We start from the raw sequence: 22,997 nt of genomic DNA on the forward strand, positions 1-22,997 counted from the left end.
GAATTGTGATTAGGTCAACTAAGCCTCAAATGAGCACCTGGTGTGGTGTGGGGCGCCACGGTGGCTAGGAGATGTGAACTACCTTGCCCAGTATACAGGAGGTCGTGGGTTCGATCCCAACCCTGACGCCTGCTGCTGTATATTTGGAGTTTGCGTGTTTCTCTTTCTCATCATCATCATCATCATCACGGTGGCTAGGAGATGTTAACTACCTCGCCTGGTCTACAGGAGGTCGTGGGTTCGATCCCGACCCTGACGCCTGCTGCTGTATATTTGGAGTTTGCGTGTTTCTCTTTCTCATCATCATCATCACGGTGGCTAGGAGATGTTAACTACCTCGCCTGGTCTACAGGAGGTCGTGGGTTCGATCCCGACCCTGACGCCTGCTGCGGTATATTTGGAGTTTGCGTGTTTCTCTTTCTCATCATCATCATCACTGTGGTTAGGAGATGTTAACTACCTTGTCCAGTATACAGGAGGTCGTGGGTTCGATCTCATGTTCTCCCCGTGGTCGCGTGGATTTTTCTCCGGGTCCTCCGGTTTTTCCCTCCACATTTAGAATCAACATCGCGCGTTTAGATTATTTCGATAATTTTGCTGCTGTCGATTTCCACACGATAAGCCACTTCGTTGAGCTATCATTTGTGGCCAGGTCGCTTCTGAAAAAGAAGCTCATAGCTGAGTGGGCCTTACCTGGGAAGATACAAATGGTTTTATTTGGATATTTCTTAACATACAAATGGTTTTATTTGGATATTTTTTAAAGTGATTTGTTAACCTTTCCTATACTTTTCACTCCTATCGTGTTTTTATATTGTTTGTTGTTGTAAAGTTCTGACCCCCCCCCCACCCCAGTAGAGCTTTCAATCTCATCGTTTTCCTCCAGTATAAATAAACATTCTGATCTACAGTCGTTATCGGTGCATGGTGGCGAGGGCTGACAGTGAGTGGTCTGCAGGCCCAGAGACGTCGGAATGCTACTGAGCTGGCCCTCCCTCTCTCCCGCTCCTGTGCGTGCGATTCCTCGGTCCGGGAAATCTTTGGGAAGTGACGGAGCCCTTCTTTGTCCACCCTGACCGTGTGCGCCGAAGCCAAGATGGTCAATGACCCCCGGCTCACGCGGATGACGTCAATCGATGTCCACGATCTTCCTACATCAACAGCATACCCAAATATTGTCATTTAATCAACAGTGCGTGAAGGGCAGGTCCGATACAATAGCATTTGGGGCGGTGAGGCCTTTTGTACGGCGGACTGGTAACCCGACACTGGCGTCGCTGCTCCTGTTCGCTCCGTCGCTGCCAATGTGGCACGCACGCACGCACGTTGTACTGTATGTTGAACTTCTTTCGCGCCGCACGTGGCCAACCGCGCTGATCGGAGCCGCTGTAGGGGGCCGCGTGGTGTCCTCGCGCCCGCCGCCACCGTGTCCCCCCCCACGTCCCCTCCGCGCCCATCGCCGCCAGCGTCTCACCAACGCCGCCACGTGTAATAAGTGGGGTTGTACGAGTTGCCCACGGGCGCCCGCGCTGTCAAGTTGCCCAGTGGCCGCAGAGAGGAGGGGCCGCGCTGGTATGGGCCGTCGCTCCCACGGCGCACGGGAGCGGCGTCACCGGCATCAGAAGCGGCCACCGCCGACTCCCTCTGCTGTTTCTGTTCCTGCTCCTGCTTCTCTTTCTGTTCCCGTTCCTCCTGCTTCTTCTTCTGCTCCTCCTCCTCCTGCTTCTTCTTCCGCTCCTCCTCCTGCCTCTTCCGCTCCTCCTCCTGCCTCTTCTGCTCCGCCTGCTGCTGATCGTTCGTGCCCGGCCGCAGCAGGGCCTCGTAGCAGCTGAACGCGCGCCCTTCCTTGCGCATGTCCTCCAGCTTGCGCACCAGCTGGCCGGAGTTTTGCGCCGGGTTCCCGTCGGACGGCGCGCCAATCGGGCCCGCTGGCGGCGGGGACAGCGGACTGCTGCTGCTGGTGGTGGTGGTGGCACCAGCGGCACCGGTAGCAGCGCCGCTCCGACCTCCACTGACAGTGGCAACGTTGGCACCTGCTCCGCTGCCGCCACCACTGCCAATGCCACCGGCACCGCTGGTGCCGCTCCCGGTTCTGAGCTCTGTGCCCGTGAGCGCCGGGCTGGTTGGCGAGATGGGACACGGCGGCGAAGGAGAGGGAGCCAGCAGCTTGGACGTGGGTTCCCTGGTCGGGGAGCGAGCTGGTACCTCCAACTGCTGGGGCTGCGCGGCCTCCGTGGTGCCCCCCGGCTTAAGGTAGAGCGAGCGGTAGAACACGGAGCCCGTGGGGGCTGCCTTGGGGCGCACGACCTCCACGACGGCCGGGGGGTCACGGGGCAAGGGGTCGCGGGGCAAGGGGTCGCGGGGCAAGGGGTCACGGGGCGACGGGTCACGGGGCGAGGGGTCACGGGGCGAGGGGTCGCGTGGCAAGGGGTCACGGGGCGAGGGGTCGCGTGGCAAGGGGTCACGGAGCAAGGGGTCACGCTGCAGGGCCCGAGCCTTGGCGACCTCCAGGGCCGGGAGGACAAGGCCGAGGGCCCGAGGAGGAGAAATAGGAGGCGGGGGGTCGGCCCGCGCAAGGCCACGGCTGCTCTGCTCCAACCCCGCGGCTCGAGCGTCGTCTGGGCCGCCCACCGCTCTCCCGGGCTCCCTGCTGCTCGTCTGCCGTAGCGGCGCCGGCATCTCGCCAACGCCACCCCTCCTGAATTCCTCGATGGCCCCTCTCCTCGCTTCACCGCCTGGCTCACCGACACCCCTGATCCTCGATTCCCCAACGCCGCCGACCTTTGCCTCCTCCTGCTTTGCGCCGGCTCTCTCCGCCTCCCCGACGGCGACCCCCTTCGTCGCTGCGACGCCCGCGGGGCCTGCGGCGTCCCCGTCGGCCGCGGCGGCGGCGAGCCCGCGCGACGCCGGCGCGTTGGTGTAGATGAGCGACGAGCGGAGGCGCGAGTTCTGCTGCAGCAGGGGGCTCATCTTGCCGCGGCTCAGCAGGGCCGTGCTCGCCGGCTGCGAGCCCTTTTCGGGAAGTCCGGGGAGGACCGGGGCCGCCTCCCGGCCAGGGACGTCCTTCTCACGCCCGACGCCGACGCCGGGCAGCGGCGCCGCCACCTCGTGCGGCTTCCTGCCGGGTCTCCTGAAGCTCGAGTCGGCCATGCCGTCGCCGGGCAGCCGCTGTCCCGCCCCCTCGGCGGCGCCTCCCTGGGCCACCTTGAGCTCGCTGCTCCAGCGCGACAGGAGGCCCCGTCCCAGTGGCTCGGGGGCGGCCAACGAGAGGGGAACCTCGGGGGCCTGGCGCGGCTCGTCCCACGGCGGCGAGCGGCGCCGTTGGTTCCGCCCGGGGTTCTCGGACTCCTCCCCGTGGGGTCCCCGGAGACCCCGCGGACCCCGCAGGCCGCGCAGGTCCCGCATCAACGCGGCACCCTCGTCGTGCAGGGGGAGCGTCCTCCGGAAGGGGCCCGGCGCCGTCCCCGCCGCCACCTCCTCCTGCTCCTCATTGCCGTTGCACCGCCGCTCCTCCCAGGGCTTCCCCAGGCCTCGCTGCTGGGCCCAATCGAGGCCCAGCGGTACGTGAATCTGCAGCTGCTGTTGCTGCTGCTGCTGCTGCACGATGAAGTCGCGCAGGCCGCCCGAGTCCCCCAGGGCGAAGCGGGCCTCCAGCACGCGGCTCTCCTCGTGCCGCTGCGCCCACTCGGCCCGGAACAGGCGCCGGCGCACAGACTCGTCCGCGTGCGCCGTGACGTTCGACTCCACGTGCAGCTGCTGCTGCTGCTGCCGGGAGAAAGCGATGGCCGCCGCCCCGCCGCCGCCTCCTCCGCGCAGGGCCTCCCCTCGCCGCCACCCGACCTCCGCGTCCTCCACCACCACCTGCCGGGCGAACACGCGCTGCTGCTGCTGCTGGTGCTGCTGGTGCAGCTGCTGGCGGTGGTGGTGACGCACGCTCAGAGTCTCTCCCTCGAAGTGTCCCACCGCTCTGCTGTTGTTCGCAGGCCACCCACTGGCGCCGAGGGCCCACGTGTCGGCCTCGTGCTGCTGCTGCTGGTGGTTGTGCTGCTGCCGGGTGTAGCGCAGGCGGTCGCCGGGCCCCAGGGAGAGGCCGCCGGAGGAGCCGTACGAACCGGCGGCGGGGAGGCCCGGCAAGCCCAGCTGGCCCGGCGGGCCCTGCGGCTGGCCCTGCTGTCGGCGCTGCCACGGGTCGAGCCAGTCGAGCGCGGGGCCGAAGCGGCCGGCGCCGGCGGCCGTGGCGGCGATCGCCAGGCGGTCGGGGCCGCCGCGGGGCACGGGCCGAGGCTGCAGTAGGCGGGCGGCGTCGACGGGCTGGGAGTGCGCGTAGAGGACGCGGAAGCGGTCGTCGAAGACGCGCACCGCCTCGCCCTCGAACACGTGCACAACGCTCCGGTGGAGCTTCTCGTACGACCACGAGAACCTGCGGCCATTGGGGGTTGGGCGCGTGGGGGGAGGGGAGAAACGGGGTGAGCCGAGGCGGGACGCCTGCTGCTGTTCACCAACAGGAATGAACATTTCGACTCGTAACACGCTGCACAGCGTTCGCTCGCTCTTGACGAGGGAGAGGGATGACTCGGAGGCACGAGGAGGAACCATGGACGAGGGTGGAAGGTGGCCACGCGGTGGCGAGGACCCGGTGCCAACAATTGTCCAAGCTCTGCGAGACAGCTTTTCTTAGAGCCTAGTCTCCATTGGTGTTGGACCAGATGACGCCAAAAGGCGCACACCAATGGAGACTAGGCTCTAAGAAAAGCTGTCTCGGGTGTGGACCAATCAACTTCAAGGACAGTGCATACATTATCATCATCAGAGTTGTTTCTTTTTGTTTGCATTTCGACTGCTTGTGTTGTGGTTATTGCAAACATGATGCCTTGTATAAAGGTGTCAGTTTTTGTACCAGTTGAAAGGGTAAAAACCTATCACTATATTTTGCCACTGGTAAAGGGGATGTCTCATAGCGTAACGTCTGTGTTAGCGTGGTGCACGTGCGAGCGTGGCGTCTGCGCTGGCGTGGCGCGCGTGTCATGGTCGTGCGCACGAACCCATAGGATCCCGACAGCACGGTGTGAGCGTCGACCAGCAGCGTCCTCTCCAGACTCTGGCCGCGGATCTTGACGCCCGACTTGCAGCAGTACGACGTGCCGTTGAGCATGCGGATGCGCATGTTCTGTGTTCGCCGTCAAGACCAGCAACGGCGATGGCACCGACGAGAATAACAACATCAACTTCGTCGTCGTCAACGTCGTCAACACAGACATCGGTGACGACATCAACACCAACATCAGTGACGACATCATCATCAACATCCTCATCAACACCAACATCAGTGACGACATCATCATCAACATCCTCATCAACACCAACATCAGTAACGACATCAACAACATAATCAACAACAATGCCATCATTAAAAGAGCCGGGGTGATGAATGGGCCTGACGTTGTAATCGAGCACTGCTGCTGTGGCCGAATGCTCGGGCGCCATGGGAACATCTCAGCTGTGATAAACAGGTGTGTGGAAACAGGTGTGTGTGTGGAGGGGCATACAGGTGTGTGTGGAGGTGTACACAGGTGTGTATACAGGTGTGTGTGAAGGTATGCGCAGGTGTGTATGCAGGCGTGTGTGGAGCTGCATACAGGTGTGTGTGGAGGTGTACACAGGTGTGTGGAAACAGGTGTGTGTGTGTGGAGGGGCATACAGGTGTGTGTGGAGGTGTGCGCAGGTATGTATACAGGTGTGTGTGTGTGTGTGGAGGTGCCTACAGGTGTGTGTGGGGGTGTGCACAGGTGTGTGTGGGGGTGTACACAGGTGCGTATACAGGTGTGTGTGTGGAGCTGCCTCCAGGTGTGTGTGGAGGTGTACACAGGTGTGTATACAGGTGTGTGTGGAGGTGTACACAGGTTTGTGGGGGTGTACACAGGTGTGCGTATACAGGTGTGTGTGGAGGTGCCTACAGGTGGCGCCGTACCTGCAGGTCGCGCGCGCGGAGCCGCATGCCGCTGCACATGTCCCAGAAGAGGGGGAAGGCGATGGCGTCGAGCACCAGGTAGACGGGGACGCGGCGCGTGGGGCCGCTCACCTCCACGAGCTCCGAGAAGAGGTCCACGTCGGAGAACACGTCCATGGCCACCGCCACCACCTCCATGCGGAGACGGCGACATCACGGAGACGTCGTGACGTCATCACGGAGACGTCATCACAGAGACGTCATCACAGAGACGTCATCACAGAGACGTCATGACGTCATCACGGAGACGTCATCACGGAGACGTCATCACGGAGACGTCATGACGTCATCACGGAGACGTCATGACGTCATCACAGAGACGTCATCACAGAGACGTCATCACAGAGACGTCATAACGGTGACGTCATAACGGAGACGTCATCACAGAGACGTCATCACAGAGACGTCATGACGTCATCACGGAGACGTCATCACGGAGACGTCATCACAGAGACGTCATCACAGAGATGTCATCACAGAGACGTCATCACAGAGACGTCATGACGTCATCACGGAGACGTCACGGAGACGTCATCACGGAGACGTCATCACGGAGACGTCATCACGGAGACGTCATGACGTCATCACGGAGACGTCATCACAGAGACGTCATGACGTCACCACAGAGACGTCATCACAGAGACGTCATCACGGTGACGTCATGACGTCATCACGGAGACGTCATCACGGTGACGTCATCACAAGGATTGCATCATCGCGGAGACGACGTCATTCCGGACATCACAAACCATGGGCATAAAACCATGCGGGTGAAGCTTCACCGTCACCAACCCGAAGACTCATCACGATCTACAACGTCCGTCAACTCAGATCGCCCTCACCCCACCGGTGTGTTCGTGTGTTGTGTGTTAGTGAGGCACGTGCGTGAGTATGTCCGCGTTAGCGAGGGGCGTGCTCCACGATTGACCCCCGGCTCACCTTGGTGGCGCCCCGGATGAGCTTGCGCACCACCTCCTTGATGCTGGGCTCGCCCTCCTCGAGCGGTGGCTGGAAGTAGCAGGAGACGGTGGTGCCGAGGCTGCGCGCCACGCTCGGCCAGCCCAGCTCCAGCTCGGGCACCGTCACGTCGGAGAAGACGGGCCAGTACGTCCCCGAGCCCATGTCCTCCTCGTCCTCGCCGTTCTCCTCCTCGCCACGGCCACCGCCGCCGGCCAGCACCAGCCCCATCTCGTGGCGAGAAGGTGGGTTGGGGGTGGGGGGGGGTGGGGGGGGGGTGGGGGTGGGGGTGGGGGTGGGAGTGAGGGTGGGGGTGGGGGTGGGGGTGCAGAGGGCGATTGGAGGGGATGCTCGGAGCGTTACTCGACGCGTCGTTCGTGGCGTTCACCCAGGGGGTGTCGGGATGACGATTGCAGCGACACTCAGGTTTTTACGTGGCGGTGGGGGGCGGGGGGGGAGCGCGAGCGGGGGCGTGGGCGTTCCTGAGAGGGGTGCGGAGACGGATATCGAAACGACGCGGCTCAAAGCGATTGTACGGGCTGGGTGGAATAGAAGGCAAAGGGCGAGAGGTGGCGGATAACGGGAACGAGGACGGACGACGCTGCGGGGGGCGTAAGGCGTGTGGCTTCATAATAAGACGACGGATTCTTGAAACGACGTAGACAAAGGGGGTTCCGGCTTTTTTTTCTCGTCATTGGCGAACTTGCTATCCGCGGGTTTCGGCCGTCCGCGACCGCGTTGAGATGAGATAAAGTGACGAGAAAAAGGGATCAGAGAGAAAGTGATGAGGGAGAAAGCTTATTGACGTTATCTATTCAAGATAATTCGTGGTTTTCGTAGGCCAATACCATTAGGGGCCGTCCATAAATGACGTCACGCGATTTTGGACGATTTTTGACCCTCCCCCCACCCATTGTCACACGGCCTCACAAAAAGTCAGACCCCCCCTCAAATATGACGTCACAAAGCTCTGCCCCCCCACCCCCCCCCCCAAAATAAAACATGCTTCAAATCGCTTTAAACTATTGTCAGTGTAGTGCGTGTTTAATGTGGCGCTGCACTCTGATGTTTTAAAAGAAAACATTTATCAAAAAGTCTATTTAATTAAGTAGAACGTGTTGTCTATATTTACTATAAGTTGCGCATTTTGATGTGACGTCACATATATCCAACCCCCCCCCCTCGCCACAAATGTCTGACCGCCCCCCCCCCCCCAGGTGCGTGACGTCATTTATGGACGGCCCCTTATCCGCGAAATTAGATTCTTCATGAGCCTCTCTGAATCATATCCCTTGTCGCGAATAACGAGGGAATCCTCTGCAGGATATAATCACGGGCTGCCACGTGTCTCGGATGTGAGCCCCACTCCCCCACCTCCCTCTGGAATTTTCACAGCCTTTTGCGTTTCACCGTCACAGTGGACCGAGCTCCCGACGTTTCTAGGAGGCTCAGCATGGCCACACAAGGGTGGATGAGCTAATAGCCCCTCCCTTCCCATCCCCCAGAAGTCCCCGCCCACTTGTACATAGCCACGCCCGCTTGTACATAGCCACGCCCACTTGTACATAACCACGCCCACTTGTACATAACCACGTCCACTTGTGCATAACCACGCCCACTTGTACATAACCACGCCCACTTGCACATAACCACGCCCACTTGTACATAACCACGCCTACTTGCACATAGCCACGCCCACTTGTACATAACCACGCCCACTTGTGCATAGCCACGCCCACTTGTACATAGCCACGCCCGCTTGTACATAACCATGCCCACTTGTACATAACCACGCCCACTTGTACATAACCACGCCCACTGTTCGTGTGGCCCCGCCCACATTGCCCCCCCCCCTCCACCCTCCCTCCCCCGTGAGGCGAGAACATTTAATCAAAATTAAAAACAGTGAGGTGGAAACTAAAAAGTCGGTATCTAAACATCCGCATTCTAGATTTGAAGCTTTCGTGACTTGCAAGGATTCATATGCTTAGGTTTTTTTCTCTCACTTGATACAGCTATCGTGCTGTGACGGTTCCACCTGAAGACGGAAGCTTGTGTTGCCTCCAAAACGTCGTGATTTTTATTTTATTTTTATTTTACTTTTATTAATTTTAATTTTTTACCTACGTGACTTTACCGAATAAACCTAAGAATATAAACATCCGCAGTTGCGCCTCTAAATCGCCGCTGCTGCCGGTCACATTCTCTCAAAATGTAATTTGATGACGACCCGATTACAAGAGGACTACAATGCAGTTCCACAGGAATTACAGGTGGTTTTAATTTTAGTTGTTGGGTCATGCTCAAAGGCTGAGGGGGGCTTGCTCGCTTTTTTTACTTTACTTTACACACTACTCGCACCTTCATTGACACTCATGGCACCGCCTAGAACATTGTGAACGGAGGTACAAAAAAGGTGTAGCTCTTCTCTCAAATAAACGACTCAAGCCGGCTCTCTCTCTCTCTCGAGAGAGAGAGAGAGAGAGTTTTTTAACCCTGGGGGAAATTAAGTATTTTTATAAAAATTGTTAAAAATTTAATAAAATGAAACGTATGGCAATGTATAGAACATTGCAAACGAGGGTGCAAAAAACCAGCTCCGCTCTTCTCTCAAATAAACGACTCAAATAAACGACGTTATCGTTGGAGATTGAGTTTGAGTCTCAAGAGAGAAACAGAGGCGAGGGGAGGGAGGAGAGGGGAGGGAGGGAAGGGAGGGAATGGGGGGAGAGAGGTGAGGAAGGGAGGGGAGGGAGGAGAGGGGAGGGAGGGAAGGGAGGGAATAGGGGGAGAGAGGTGAGGAAGGGAGGGGAGGGAGGAGAGGGGAGGGAGGGGATGGGAGGAGAGAGGTGAGGAAGGGAGGGGAGGGAGGAGAGGGGAGGGATGGAGGAGGCGGGAGAGGAGGGGACGGAAGGGAGGAGAGGGGAAGTAGAGAGAGGGGGGGGGTAAGAAGGAGGAGAGCAGAGCGTGAAATCTTTCATGAAATCTTTCATTTTTAAAAGGGGGGGGGCACGTAAAGCAAAGCATTGTAAAAAAGATAAAAAAAATAAATGATGAACGAAGCAAAGTGCCGACTACACCAAGCATCTTCTTGTTACCTCTGATCGTAAAAAAAATAAAAAATAGAGAGAGAGAAAGAGAGTTTCTCAACCCTGGGGGGGGGGGGGGGAAATTGCGTTTTTTTCCCACGAAAAAATCTATCAAATTCCAAAAAATCCCTAAAGTCACCTTGAACTCACCTCGCCGTGGAGGCCATTTGCGTCGTGTCTGCGCGGCGCGGCCATGAGGGACAGCAAGCCGGAGGCCGCCGCCGCCGCGGGCCCGCTGTGACTGTGCAGCGCGGGCCGCTGGTGGTGCAGCACGATGTGCTCCACCTCGGGCTCGGAGAGGAAGGCCGGAAGGCCCTCGTGGCGGAGAAAGTCCCGGTAGGCCGCGGGGCCCTGCTCCACCAGGGCGTCGATGGCCAGGCGCTGGCTCTCACGCGCTCGCGGGTCGGGCCCCGGGGGGCCGCAGCCGCCGCCGCCGCCGCGACCGTCCTCCCAGACGTCGAGAGCCGAGCAGAGCGGCGACATCGGCGAGAAGGTCTCCATGGGGCCTCCAGGGCTGGGCCACGCCATCGTGGTGGCCGGCAATCGCGGGGGCCCACCACGCGGTCTTCTCTAGCGGACCGTCGGCTTCTGTTTTCTCACACGGCCGAGACAAACGCGCTGTTTTTTTATTGCGCGCTTTCATTTAACTCACTCTGTCTGTTGTTGTCGTCGTTGTTGTCGTATCCTGGAATGTTGTTACTCAATTTTGACCCACTTCCCAATGTGGTATCGACTGAAAACTTCGGATACTCATGTCATACTGATGACAATACTATATTCTATCTTAAAATGAAAAAAAATATTTTAAAACAATGTTTTTACACGCTTTCTATTAACTCACTCAGTCTATTTTCGTTGTTGTATCCTCAAAAATTGTAACTCAATTTTAACCCACTTCCCAATGTGGTATCAACTGAAAACTTCGTATACTCATGTCCTACTGATGACAATACTATATTCTATCATAAAAAATAAAAAGAAAATATTTTTTAACAATGCTTTTACACGCTTTCTATTAACTCACTCTGTCTATTTTCGTTGTTGTATCCTCAAATATTGTGACTCAATTTTAACCCACTTCCCAATGTGGTATCGACTGCAAACTTGGTATACTCATGTCATACTGATGACAATACTATATTCTATCTTAAAAATATATGTTTAAACAATATATTTACACGCTTTCTATTAACTCACTCTATTTTCGTCGTATCCTCAAATCTTGTAACAAAATTTTAACCCACTTCCCAATGTGGTATCCACTGCAAACTTGGTATACTTATGTCATACTGATGACAATACTATGTTCTGTCATAAAATATAAAAAAATATATTTAAACGATCTTTTTTACATGTTATGTTTCGGCTTGGGTATAATTGTCCACGGTAAACTCACGTTGGCTGTAATTGGCCACGGTCCCTTACGTTGTGGCAAGCTTCGGGGCCACTTCCTGGAGTCGTGGAGTTCTTCCATTACGAGAACATTTCAAAATAACAGCGTGTTTGAAAAATATATTTTTTTAATATTACTTATTGAGTTGACCGTCGCTTCGTTGCGGTGCCACCGTTTCCCCTTACGTCGCCGCTGTCCCGTCTACAACTCCCCTTTTGTATTCGTCTGCCTCCTGACCCACTCACTCCTTGCTCTTCCCTCCCCTGTGTGTGGAATGAGTTGGCGTGAGGGATGTGATGGAGTGAGGCACGAGGTGAGGCATGAGGTGAGGGATGAGGTGAGGCATGAGGTGAGGGTGAGTGAGGGATGAGGTGAGGGTGAGTGAGGGGTGAGGTGAGGGGTGAGGGATGAGATGAGGCATGAGGTGAGGCATGAGGTGAGGGGTGAGGTGAGGGTGAGTGAGGGATGAGGTGAGGGATGAGGTGAGGGGTGAGGTGAGGGATGAGGTGAGGGGTGAGGTGAGGTATGAGGTGAGGGATGAGGTGAGGGGTGAGGTGAGGGGTGAGGTGAGGGGTGAGGTGAGGGTGAGTGAGGCATGAGGTGGGGGATGAGGTGAGGGTGAGTGAGGCATGAGGTGAGGGATGAGGTGAGGGGTGAGGTGAGGGATGAGGTGAGGGGTGAGGTGAGGGGTGAGGTGAGGGATGAGGTGAGGGATGAGGTGAGGGGTGAGGTGAGGGGTGAGTGAGGGATGAGGTGAGGGATGAGGTGAGGGGTGAGGTGAGGGGTGAGGTGAGGGATGAGGTGAGGGGTGAGGTGAGGGGTGAGGTGAGGGGTGAGGTGAGGGGTGAGTGAGGGATGAGGTGAGGGATGAGGTGAGGGGTGAGGTGAGGGGTGAGGTGAGGGGTGAGGTGAGGGGTGAGTGAGGGGTGAGTGAGGGATGAGGTGAGGGATGAGGTGAGGGGTGAGGTGAGGGATGAGGTGAGGGGTGAGGTGAGGGGTGAGGTGAGGGGTGAGGTGAGGGATGAGGTGAGGGGTGAGGGGTGAGTGAGGGATGAGGTGAGGGATGAGGGGTGAGTGAGGGATGAGGTGAGGGGTGAGGGGTGAGTGAGGGATGAGGTGAGGGGTGAGGTGAGGGATGAGGTGAGGGATGAGGTGAGGGGTGAGGTGAGGGGTGAGGTGAGGGATGAGGTGAGGGATGAGGTGAGGGGTGAGGTGAGGGGTGAGGTGAGGGGTGAGTGAGGGGTGAGTGAGGGATGAGGTGAGGGGTGAGGTGAGGAGTGAGTGAGGGGTGAGTGAGGGATGAGGTGAGGGATGAGGTGAGGGGTGAGGTGAGGGGTGAGGTGAGGGATGAGGTGAGGGGTGAGGGGTGAGTGAGGGATGAGGTGAGGGATGAGGGGTGAGTGAGGGATGAGGTGAGGGGTGAGGGGTGAGTGAGGGATGAGGTGAGGGGTGAGGTGAGGGGTGAGGTGAGGGATGAGGTGAGGGGTGAGGTGAGGGGTGAGGTGAGGGATGAGGTGAGGGATGAGGTGAGGGGTGAGGTGAGGGGTGAGTGAGGGATGAGGTGAGGGGTGAGGTGAGGGGTGAGGTGAGGGGTGAGGTGAGGGGTGAGTGAGGGGTGAGTGAGGGATGAGGTGAGGGATGAGGTGAGGGGTGAGGGATGAGGTGAGGGGTGAGGTGAGGGGTGAGGTGAGGGGTGAGTGAGGGATGAGGTGAGGGGTGAGGTGAGGGATGAGGTGAGGGGTGAGGTGAGGGATGAGGTGAGGGGTGAGGTGAGGGTGAGTGAGGGATGAGGTGAGGGATGAGGTGGGGGATGGGGTGAGGGTGAGTGAGGGATGTGATGGAGTGAGGGAGGGATGAGGTGAGGCATGGGGTGAGGCATGAGGTGAGGGATGAGGTGAGGCATGAGGTGAGGGTGAGTGAGGAGTGAAATCGGGATGAAGGGTGAGGAGCGAGGTCGTGAAGAGAGACGCCGGGTTGAGGGAGACTGGTGAGGAGTGATGATGAGAGATGATGTTGTGAGCACAGAGATAGGCGAGGAGTGATTTAGGCGAGAAAATACATGGGGTAAGTGAAGCGATTCAGGCAAGAGGCAAGAGTGAGTGAGCAGACAGGGTGAGAGATTGTCTGAGGGTAGAGACAAGGTGAGGTGTGGGAGGTTTGGGTGAGGGGTGAGGAGGTGAGGTGAGACAGCGTGAGACGAGGTGAGGGGTGAGTAGGTGAGGGTGAGTGAGGGGATGAGTGAGAGGTGAGGGGTGAGTGAGGGTGAGTGAGAGGTGAGGAGACGGGGTGAGACGAGGTGAGGGGTGAGGGTGAGATAGGGTGAGTGAGAGGTGAGGGGTGAGTAGATGAGGGTGAGTGAGAGGGTGAGTGAGAGGTGAGGAGACGGAGGTGAGGAGACAGCGCGAGACGAGATGAATTCCCTCCCAGCATTATTAATCTCTCTGCGTCTCTCCTCCTAATTGGCTGCAATTAGCAGCGATAGCCAGAGCTCGCCTCGACTTGTGCCACATGCCGTGGCAACTCGAGTGGTGGGTGACGCGCAACATTCCTGGCAGAAGCTCGACCGAACGTGACTTTTGGCACGTATTACGGGCTAAGCTTTGTAAGAACTGAACAGGGGAGAGAAATACGAATACTCTGATGGTGCATTGTCTTTGAGTTGTGCGCCTTTTGGCGTCATCTGGTCCAACACCATGTGAGACTGGGCTCGAAGAAAAGCTGTCTCGGGTGTGGACCAATCAATTTCAAGGACATCATTATCAGAGTTGTGTTTTTTTTTGCATTCCGACCTGCAGGTATTGCGGTCAATGCAAATATGACTCCTTGTAAAAAAAAGTGTCAGTTTTGTTGTCAGATAAAAGGTTAAAAAAACAATTATCTAGCAAATACGAATGTTAAATTATCATATTTTTTATCGCTTCAGCAAAGAGGGGGGGGGGGGCGGGGGGGGGGTCGGCCGAAAGTTTCTACGTTGCTTCACAAGCCTCCAATTTTCACGGTTGGCTGCGTACGGTGCGAAAGAAGTTCAACATGCTGCACATACAGGTCTCGCACGAAACGCTGGACGATGAAATAGAACAAAGGTCCCCGTAGGGTGGCTACAGAACTCTCTCGTGTGAGGAGGAGGGCGCCTCTGCCAAGAGACTCAACATCCAGGCGGCACTTGCGAGCGTGGGGCGAAGTCAGCTGCTGCTGCTGTAGCTGCTGCTGCTGCAGCTACTGCAGCTGCTGCTGCTGCTACGGTGGATGGGGGTCGTCTGCTGTGGATGCCGACAGAAGCACTGACTGCCCCCGGGCAGTGCCGGATTACATTGGTCAACAAAAAAAAAATTCTGGCCTGGACTTTTGCAACTATTTTAGACTAATTTCAGGGTGCTGATTCCAAATCTGATCTCAGATTTGCTCTATCACATCTCATTTTTAAATCCTTTATTAAATCATTTATATTAAGTTAGCTTGCTTGCTTGCGTGCTTGCTTGCGCGCTTACGACCGTGCAAATCTTTCGGTCGTTTTTTTACCTACTTCCCGTGATCCAATCGAGCTGACATTTTGCACACAGACTCGTTGTGCGTGACAATTTATTTTCGTGAAAATGTTTTGTTCCAAATTTTTACACTTTTAAGGAAAGAATTAATTATATTTAATTACCAATTGCTTAATGGTGGCAGGCAATCATCTGACCCATAGGTGGCAGCCATCTCAAGCCAGAGGACGAGAGGACTCTAGCCGCCACGCATATAAAGGATTTAAAGTGAAAAACTTTGTTTTTACGGGTTAATTTTATTAAGTTTGCTTGCTTGCTTGCGTGCTTGCTTGCTTGCTTGCGTGCTTGCTTACGACCGTGCAAATCTTTCGGTCGTTTTTTTACCCACTTCCCGTGATCCAATCGAGCTGACATTTTCCACACAGACTCGTTGTGCGTGACAATTAATGTTCGTGAAAAAATGTTTCAAAAATTTTACACTTTTTAGGCAAAAAAAAAATTATTTTACATATATTAAAATAGAACTCCTTCACAGTATAAGAGCCCAGAGCGTAACCCCTCCACAGGCCGTGGCGGAGTAGCGCAGTTGGTAGCGCCCTCGCTTCCCATGCCAAAGGTAGCGGGATCGATCCCCGCGTCCTCCACAGGCGAATATATTTTTAAATCCTTTATATTAAGTTCGCTGCCACGCATATAAAGGATTTAAAGTGAAAAACTTTGTTTTTACGGGTTATACTTATTATGCTATCGGCATACCCCATTTTCATTGATTTTACCAGAAATTAACTCTGTCACTTATGATTGCAAGTTGTTGCGAGTCAGTGACTGCGTTAGTGTTAAAATATGGTGCTGTATTTTTAGGATAGTGTGTTTATAATATCATTTTATATAGATATCCACATTTATTTAATATTTTTCTTCTGCAGTTTTTATTGAAAATGCAATATTTAATATCTCAAAAACCTGACGTGATAGACAAAAACTGATGCCAAATTTGGAATCAGCACCCCAAAATTACCTTAAAACCGTTGGGAAACCTTATGCCAGAAAAATTGTGTTGACCAGTGTTATCCGAGCAGCATGAGTAGCTGCGTGTGCTACTGGCGCCGCGCTTTCAAGGGCTTTCAAGCCATCAATTCCGGTTCAGTGATACTGCACTCGCTCTATAACTATAGTACTATACCGCCTTCGACTTTTACGAGCGACCGGGTGTTTAAGGTGAGCGATTTGTCGTATTATCTGGCTGTGTAGCAAATAGAAAAAAATACAATTACTTTACTGTGCAAGTAAAAAAAATCGTGTCTTAATATTTACATATTTTTTGTTTTCATTTAGGGCCCGTTTATAACGCAACGCTACAGGCCCCGCACCAGCTTAGTCCGGCACTGCCCCCCGGGGAGAGGTTCTAAGGACGTTCTCAGCCCAAGATTGCGCTGGAAAGACGGGGGGGGGGGGGGGGAGCTGGTCCGAGGAGAGAGCCGTGATCCGTGATCCGAGGTCGATGCCCGCTGGCGGAGAGCACAGGGGGCACGATGGGAGGGGACTTGGTGGAGGTCCGCTGCCCTCCGTGACCCAATTCAGTTGGGGACAAGCGGGCCGATATTGATCGATTCATTGAAGGTCCCCCAACCCCCCCCCCCCCCACATCGTGATCAAAAAAACTCGACGATATTCGCCAGGCACGCTGTGTGTGTGGCCTTCAAAAGGGATTTAAGCAAACAATGTGCACAACAACGTGTGACGTTTCGGGCAACGGGACTCATTTCGACACGGCACAGTCAGTCAGTGTCCCTACCTTGTTACAGACCAATTCAGACCTATACTTAATGTGGAGCTTTCGTGACTGCAGGAATGACTCTTTGGTTCTTTCGGTAAAGTGACGTATAAAGAGAAAATAATACATTAAATGCTAGCATACGACGTTTCGATTGCAACACAAGCAATCATCATCAGGTCTAAATGAAATAGAAACACAAATCTAGTATACGTAGAAATGTAATGTAATACAACAGTGTTATCCGACTCTCTGTTGTATTACATTACAGTTGTATTACATTACATTTCTAAGTATTCTAGATTTGTGTTTCTATTTCATGTTTTTATTTCATTTATATCTGATGACGATTGCTTGTGCTGCAATCGCAACGTCGTATGCTAGTATTGAATTTATTATTTTCTCCTTATACGTGACTTTTCCGAAAGAACCAAAGATCATTTCGATGTAAAGCTTTCGTGACTGCAGGGATTCATCTTCTTGGTTCTTTCGGTAAAGTCACGTAGAAGGGAAGTAATAAAATAATTAAAATAAAACATAATAAAATAATGCTCACGACGTTTCGGCCACAACGCAAGCAGCCGTCGTGAGAATTGTATTTTATTATGTTTTATTTTAATTATTTTATTATTTCCATTCTACGTCACTTTACCGAAAGAACCAAGAAGAGGATACAAAGAGCAATTCACACCTTATTGGTCACCCCGTGCCCCCTTATAAACCTCAACGTTCATCCTACAAAGTCCCATCACAAGGGAGAAACACAAACAAATAGACACAAACATTTGTGCCCGTGTCGATAACGGCTGCACGCCGTATGAACCTGAAAACTCAATTAGCCTGTACAAGACTACGGGGTAAACCGTGTGGGTTGACAGCCATGAGTACATCATAGCCGGTGACCCAAGTACTAAAGTTGCCTGACGCCGAGTGTGACGCTAAAGCCAATAACAAGCGGACAAACCCCTGCACAACTTCAATCGCAGGTATTGAGGATCATATATATTAAGTATATAAGTATGATATAGTGCACAGTAGAAATTTGAAGCGGTATAATCCAGATTGTGGCGGTGGTAGTGGCGGTGGTGAATGGGTGCACGACGAACCCCCGGCCACCCGAGTTTGATTCCCCGCTGACGAATTATTTGAACCGGTCGCCTAGGTCGACTCAGCCTCAAACGAGTACGTGGTGCGGTGTTGCAAATGTCACCACTGGGAAGACAAAGGCGGCCGGGCGTAGTGCTGGCCACCCACCCACCTCGTGCGCTGTGCCGGCCTTCGTAGGTGCTCGCTAACTGCACTTGCCCCAACAGTCTGTTAAGGCTACACGGGGGATTTTTTGTCTTTGATGGTTGAAAAAACCCCTGTATTTTAGCAGGTAAAGCCCACTGAGCTGGCTATCACATATAATAGCTCGACGAAATTGGCTCATCATCATGTGGAAATGTATACCAGGAGAACAAACACTCTAAACGCGTGATGTTCATTCTCAACGTGGAGGGGGAAAACCAGAGGTCCCGGAGAAAAATCCACACGAACACGGAGAGAGAGAGACACACACACAAACTCCAATTATCCAGCAGCAGGCGTCAAGGTCGGGGTCGAACCCACGACCATCCTGTATACCAGGCGAGGGAGTTAACATCTCCTAGCCACCGTGATGATGATGAGAGAGAGAGACACACAAACTCCAAACATACAGCAGCAGGCGTCAAGGTCAGGGTCGAACCCACGATCATCCTGTATACCAGGCGAGGGAGTTTAACATCTCCTAGCCACCGTGATGATGAGTTGGGTAGGAGAGGTTCATGAAGGACCTGTCAACTGTGAGAGAGCTGTGGGATGGCGAAGATGTGGTTGGTTGGTGGTGATGGCATCTCTGGCGGTGTCCATGATGACCTCTTGACCCGTGTGCGTGCAGTGTGCCAGCGTGGGCAATTGGGCAAGACCGAGCACACAAGTCGTTCATTTGCACAGCACCACAGCCTGTGAGTCAACACGTAAAGAATATCAATAAATATAACTGATATACAGGATACGCATGGACAAAAATCAAACAAAGACAAGGATCCCTCGTGTAGCCTGTAACAGGCTGTAGGGGCAAGTGCTGTTAGCGAGCACCTGTGAAGGCCGGAACGGCGCACGCGAGGGGATAGGTGGCCATCACCACCGCCCGGCCGCCTTTGTCTCCCCAGTGGTAATGTTTACTACACAGCGCACCAGGTACTCATTTGAATCTGAGTCGACCTAGGGGGAGGTCCAGGACCGGTTCAGATTAACGTCACCGGTGGAGGTGGCCGTGAGCGGGAATCGAACTCGGGTCACCGGGTTCGTAGCGCAGCGTAGCGCTAACCACTACACCACCGCTCCCCATATACGCATGGACATACACGCAGGCAATCCACTGCTGGATGATTTATTTCCCATTCTTTTGCGGGTCGTGGGGGAGGGAGGTTATTAAACCATACTTCACCACACTGGTGAATGCACGGTGGTCCAAGCACGACTACCCAGGCTCAAACGCCTGCTTAGCTTGTGAGATCTTACGGGCGACTTAGTCGCAGGCGACCGACGTGACGTTACCGCGGCGCTGGTGCCAGGCTAGGTGCACCTTGAGGCAGGAGGTCAAGGGAAGAGACCCAGGTGCCACGGATTCATTGAGATGACCGACAGATACACACGTTCATTATTTTTCGATTTAAAGCTTTCGTGACTGCAGGGATTCATCTTCTTGGTTCTTTCGGTAAAGTCACGTAGAAGGGAAGTTATAAAATAATACAAATAAAACATAATAAAATAAGCAATAAAATTATCTTGTTATGTTTCATTTTTCTTATTTTATTATTTCCCTTCTACGTGACTTTACCGAAAGAACCAAGAAGACGTTCATTATAATACACGGCAGACCTGTATGGGCACTCTGTATACACAGTGTACATTGTGTACACTTTTATACTACAGTGCACGCTTACACAATTGCGTACACACATATGCATAAGCATTTATATTAACGATACGTATTGCGTCCATGTTGAGGACTGTATGTGAGAATATTTATTCTGACTGCAGGAATCCGATGAGCTGTAAAGCTCTTTAACAGGCGTCCAGGTGGGTAAGGAAGTTACAGCACTCAAAATATATATATGCATCGTGCATATATATATACTCTAGACTACGAGAGCACATACACAATGATGTAACGTGTACTTTGTGTAGATACTACGGTGTGTAGAATGTATACACGGTGTAACATGCACAGATTGTGTATATTGAGCATGCACTACAGTGTTTATCTGTCATACGGACGTACTACAATGCACGCACAATCAACAGTGCACATGTATTATATATAATTTACATATCCCATTTTTTTACAGTCATGGGATATATTGTTTTTTTACTGAATACAACTGTGTTTTTACGGAGAAATTACTGTAAAAAAACACAGATGGTATTATGTGAAAATACAGTAATTACTGTAAATTTATGTACATATTTCTGTAAAAAAATGGGATTTAATCTTCCGTATAATTACGGTAAAATTCACTGGCAACTTTCTGCCAGAAAAGTTACCGTAAATTTACGGAATTATGTTTTACAGTGTAGCTTCATTGACTTTGTACGTGGCACACGTACTCTGTGAAGTACGCAATGCAACACGCGTGCCACATCACACTAACACACGTGTCTCTACTCTACGCACACTACTTCTACATCACACATCACACACACACACGAGGACTGCACCTTGTCACAAAGAGACGGGGACCTCCCTTGCCGGTGTCAATATCTAAGAGGAGGGGGGGTTTGACCCCCTTCTTCTAGGCAAATGAAACGGCCGTCAAGATTTGCTAAACGCCAAACAGAAACCTCTCGCTTGCGATCGCGTCGGACATGCGAACAAAACAACCGCGTGGGTAATGCGGACAAGGATTCCATGCCAAAGGTTTGGTGTTTTAGCGCCTTTGAACGCCTGTTTTTATTTGCCAGCGAGGGTAAAAAGCCTCTGCTTAAAGGGCCTTCAAATTGCTGAGTACACACGGAATACTTTTTACACACACACGCGTACATTTGTTGAACGTATGCAGTGTGCACTATGTAAAACTGTATACGTACACGTGTGAAACTGCGTACACTCGACACGACTACTTTGTAACCAACTACTTTGCGTGTACACACGTACCATACAAATATAAAGATCCCCCGTGTAGCCTTAACAGACTGTGGGGGCAAGTGCTGTTAGCGAGCAGCACCTATGAAGGCCGGCACGGCAACACGAGGGGGGTGGGTGGCCAACACCACGCCCGGCCGCCTTTGTCTCCCCAGTGACGATGTTTACACACCGCACCAGGTACTTATTTGAGGCTGAGTCGACCTATAGGGTGAAGCTCAGGACCGGTTCATATAATTGACACCGGTGTGGGTGGCCGTGAGCGGGAATCGAACTCGGGTCGCCGGGTTCGTAGCGCATTGCGCTAACCATTGCGCCACCGCTCCCCACAGACACAAATTTAGACACCACACACTTAACACACTACACTACACAAACATAAACACTGTGTATACAAAGACAAAGATCCCCCGTATAGCCTTAACAGACTGTAGGGGCAAGTGCTGTTAGCGAGCACCTATGAAGGCCGGAACGGTACACGAGGAAGTGGGTGGCCAGCACCACGCCCGGCCGCCTTTGTCTCCCCAGTGGCGATGTTTGCACACCGCGCCAGGTACTCATTTGAGGCTGAGTCGACCTAGGGGAGGACCAGGACCGGTTCAAATAATTGTCACCGTGGTATTGGCCGTGAGCGGGAATCGAACTCGTATCGCCGGGTTCTTAGCGCAGCGCGCTAACCACTGCACCACCGCTCCCCACAGACACAAATTTAGGCATCACACACACTAAACATACTACACTAGACACAAACATAAACACTGTGTATACACACACACTCTCACACGCAGACACACACACAGCCCGGATGCACGTATCTCACCCCCTCACCTGGACTCGATCCTCTCCGGCTGAACTGAAACCACTCAAGTGCTTCTCTGTAACGTTCCAATGTTAGTATATGTACTGACGGAGCAAGTGCTTCACTCCTAAGCGTCCAACTGCTCCTCTCCTCGAAGCCTCGCTCACAGGCACGTCCCGGTCACCATCATCACTCTCATCGTCGTCGTCGTCGTCATCATCGTAATCCCCACCACCACCATCATCTCTACCACCAACACCGCTGCCACCGTCACACACACAGCTGGTGGTGGAGGTGTGGGGGGGTCTCATCGGGTGTGGTTTCTCATTCCCGCAGTCTCCGTCATCGCCTCCACCCACCAAAGGAAGGGGCAGGGCTCGCCGGAGCAGGGTAGGGCAAAGCAGGGCAGGGCAGGGTCTGTAGCAGGGCAGGGCTGTGTAGAAGGGCAGGGCAGGGCTGTGTAGCAGGGCAGGGCTGTGTAGAAGGGCAGGGCTGTGTAGCAGGGCAGGGCTGTGTAGCAGGGCTGTGTAGCAGGGCAGGGTAGGGCTGTGTAGAAGGGCAGGGTTGTGTAGTAGGGCAGGGCTGTGTAGAAGGGCAGGGCTGTGTAGAAGGGCAGGGCTGTGTAGCAGGGCAGGGCTGTGTAGAAGGGCAGGGCTGTGTAGCAGGGCAGGGCTGTGTAGCAGGGCAGGGCTGTGTAGCAAGGCAGGGCTGTGTAGTAGGGCAGGGCTGTGTAGAAGGGCAGGGCTATGTAGAAGGGCAGGGCTGTGTAGCAGGACTGTGTACAAGGGCAGGGCTGTGTAACAAGGCAGGGCAGGGCTGTGTAGAAGGGCAGGGCTGTGTAGCAGGGCAGGGCAGGGCTGTGTAGCAGGGCAGGACTGTGTAGCAGGGCAGGGCAGGGCTGTGTAGCAGGGCAGGGCTGTGTAGAAGGGCAGGGCTGTGTAGAAGGGCAGGGCTGTGTAGCAGGGTAGGGCTGTGTAGAAGGGCAGGGCTGTGTAGCAGGACTGTGTAGAAGGGCAGGGCTGTGTAGCAAGGCAGGGCAGGGCTGTGTAGAAGGGCAGGGCTGTGTAGCAGGGCAGGGTTGTGTAGAAGGGCAGGGCTGTGTAGAAGGGCAGGGCTGTGTAGCAGGGCAGGGCTGTGTAGTAGGGCAGGGCTGTGTAGCAGGGCAAGGCTGTGTAGAAGGGCAGGGCTGTGTAGAAGGGCAGGGCTGTGTAGCAGGGCAGGGCTGTGTAGTAGGGCAGGGCTGTGTAGCAGGGCAGGGCTGTGTAGAAGGGCAAGGCTGTGTAAAAGGGCAGGGCTGTGTAGAAGGGCAGGGCTGTGTAGCA

At 54.1% G+C, this 22,997-nt stretch overlaps 2 protein-coding genes across 2 annotated transcripts in view; one reads left to right on the forward strand and one right to left on the reverse strand.

The window, feature by feature from the left end:
- LOC144940628 (uncharacterized) overlaps positions 1-22,997 on the forward strand; it is a 111,218-nt gene that overhangs the window by 53,307 nt on the left and 34,914 nt on the right. The gene's annotated exons all lie outside the window — the stretch shown is intronic.
- Positions 210-21,947, reverse strand: LOC144940626 (uncharacterized). The gene is made up of 6 exons (XM_078866884.1): positions 21,705-21,947; positions 10,204-10,641; positions 6,947-7,195; positions 5,969-6,139; positions 5,043-5,167; positions 210-4,420 (listed from the first exon to the last, which is right to left on the reverse strand). The coding sequence occupies exons 2-6, from the start codon at positions 10,579-10,581 to the stop codon at positions 1,471-1,473; spliced, it is 3,873 nt and encodes a 1,290-aa protein (XP_078723010.1). The 5' UTR covers positions 10,582-10,641; positions 21,705-21,947; the 3' UTR covers positions 210-1,470.

The sequence above is a fragment of the Lampetra fluviatilis genome, chromosome 23 (genome assembly GCF_964198595.1).
Source record: "Lampetra fluviatilis chromosome 23, kcLamFluv1.1, whole genome shotgun sequence".
Classification (NCBI taxonomy): Eukaryota; Metazoa; Chordata; class Hyperoartia; order Petromyzontiformes; family Petromyzontidae; genus Lampetra; species Lampetra fluviatilis.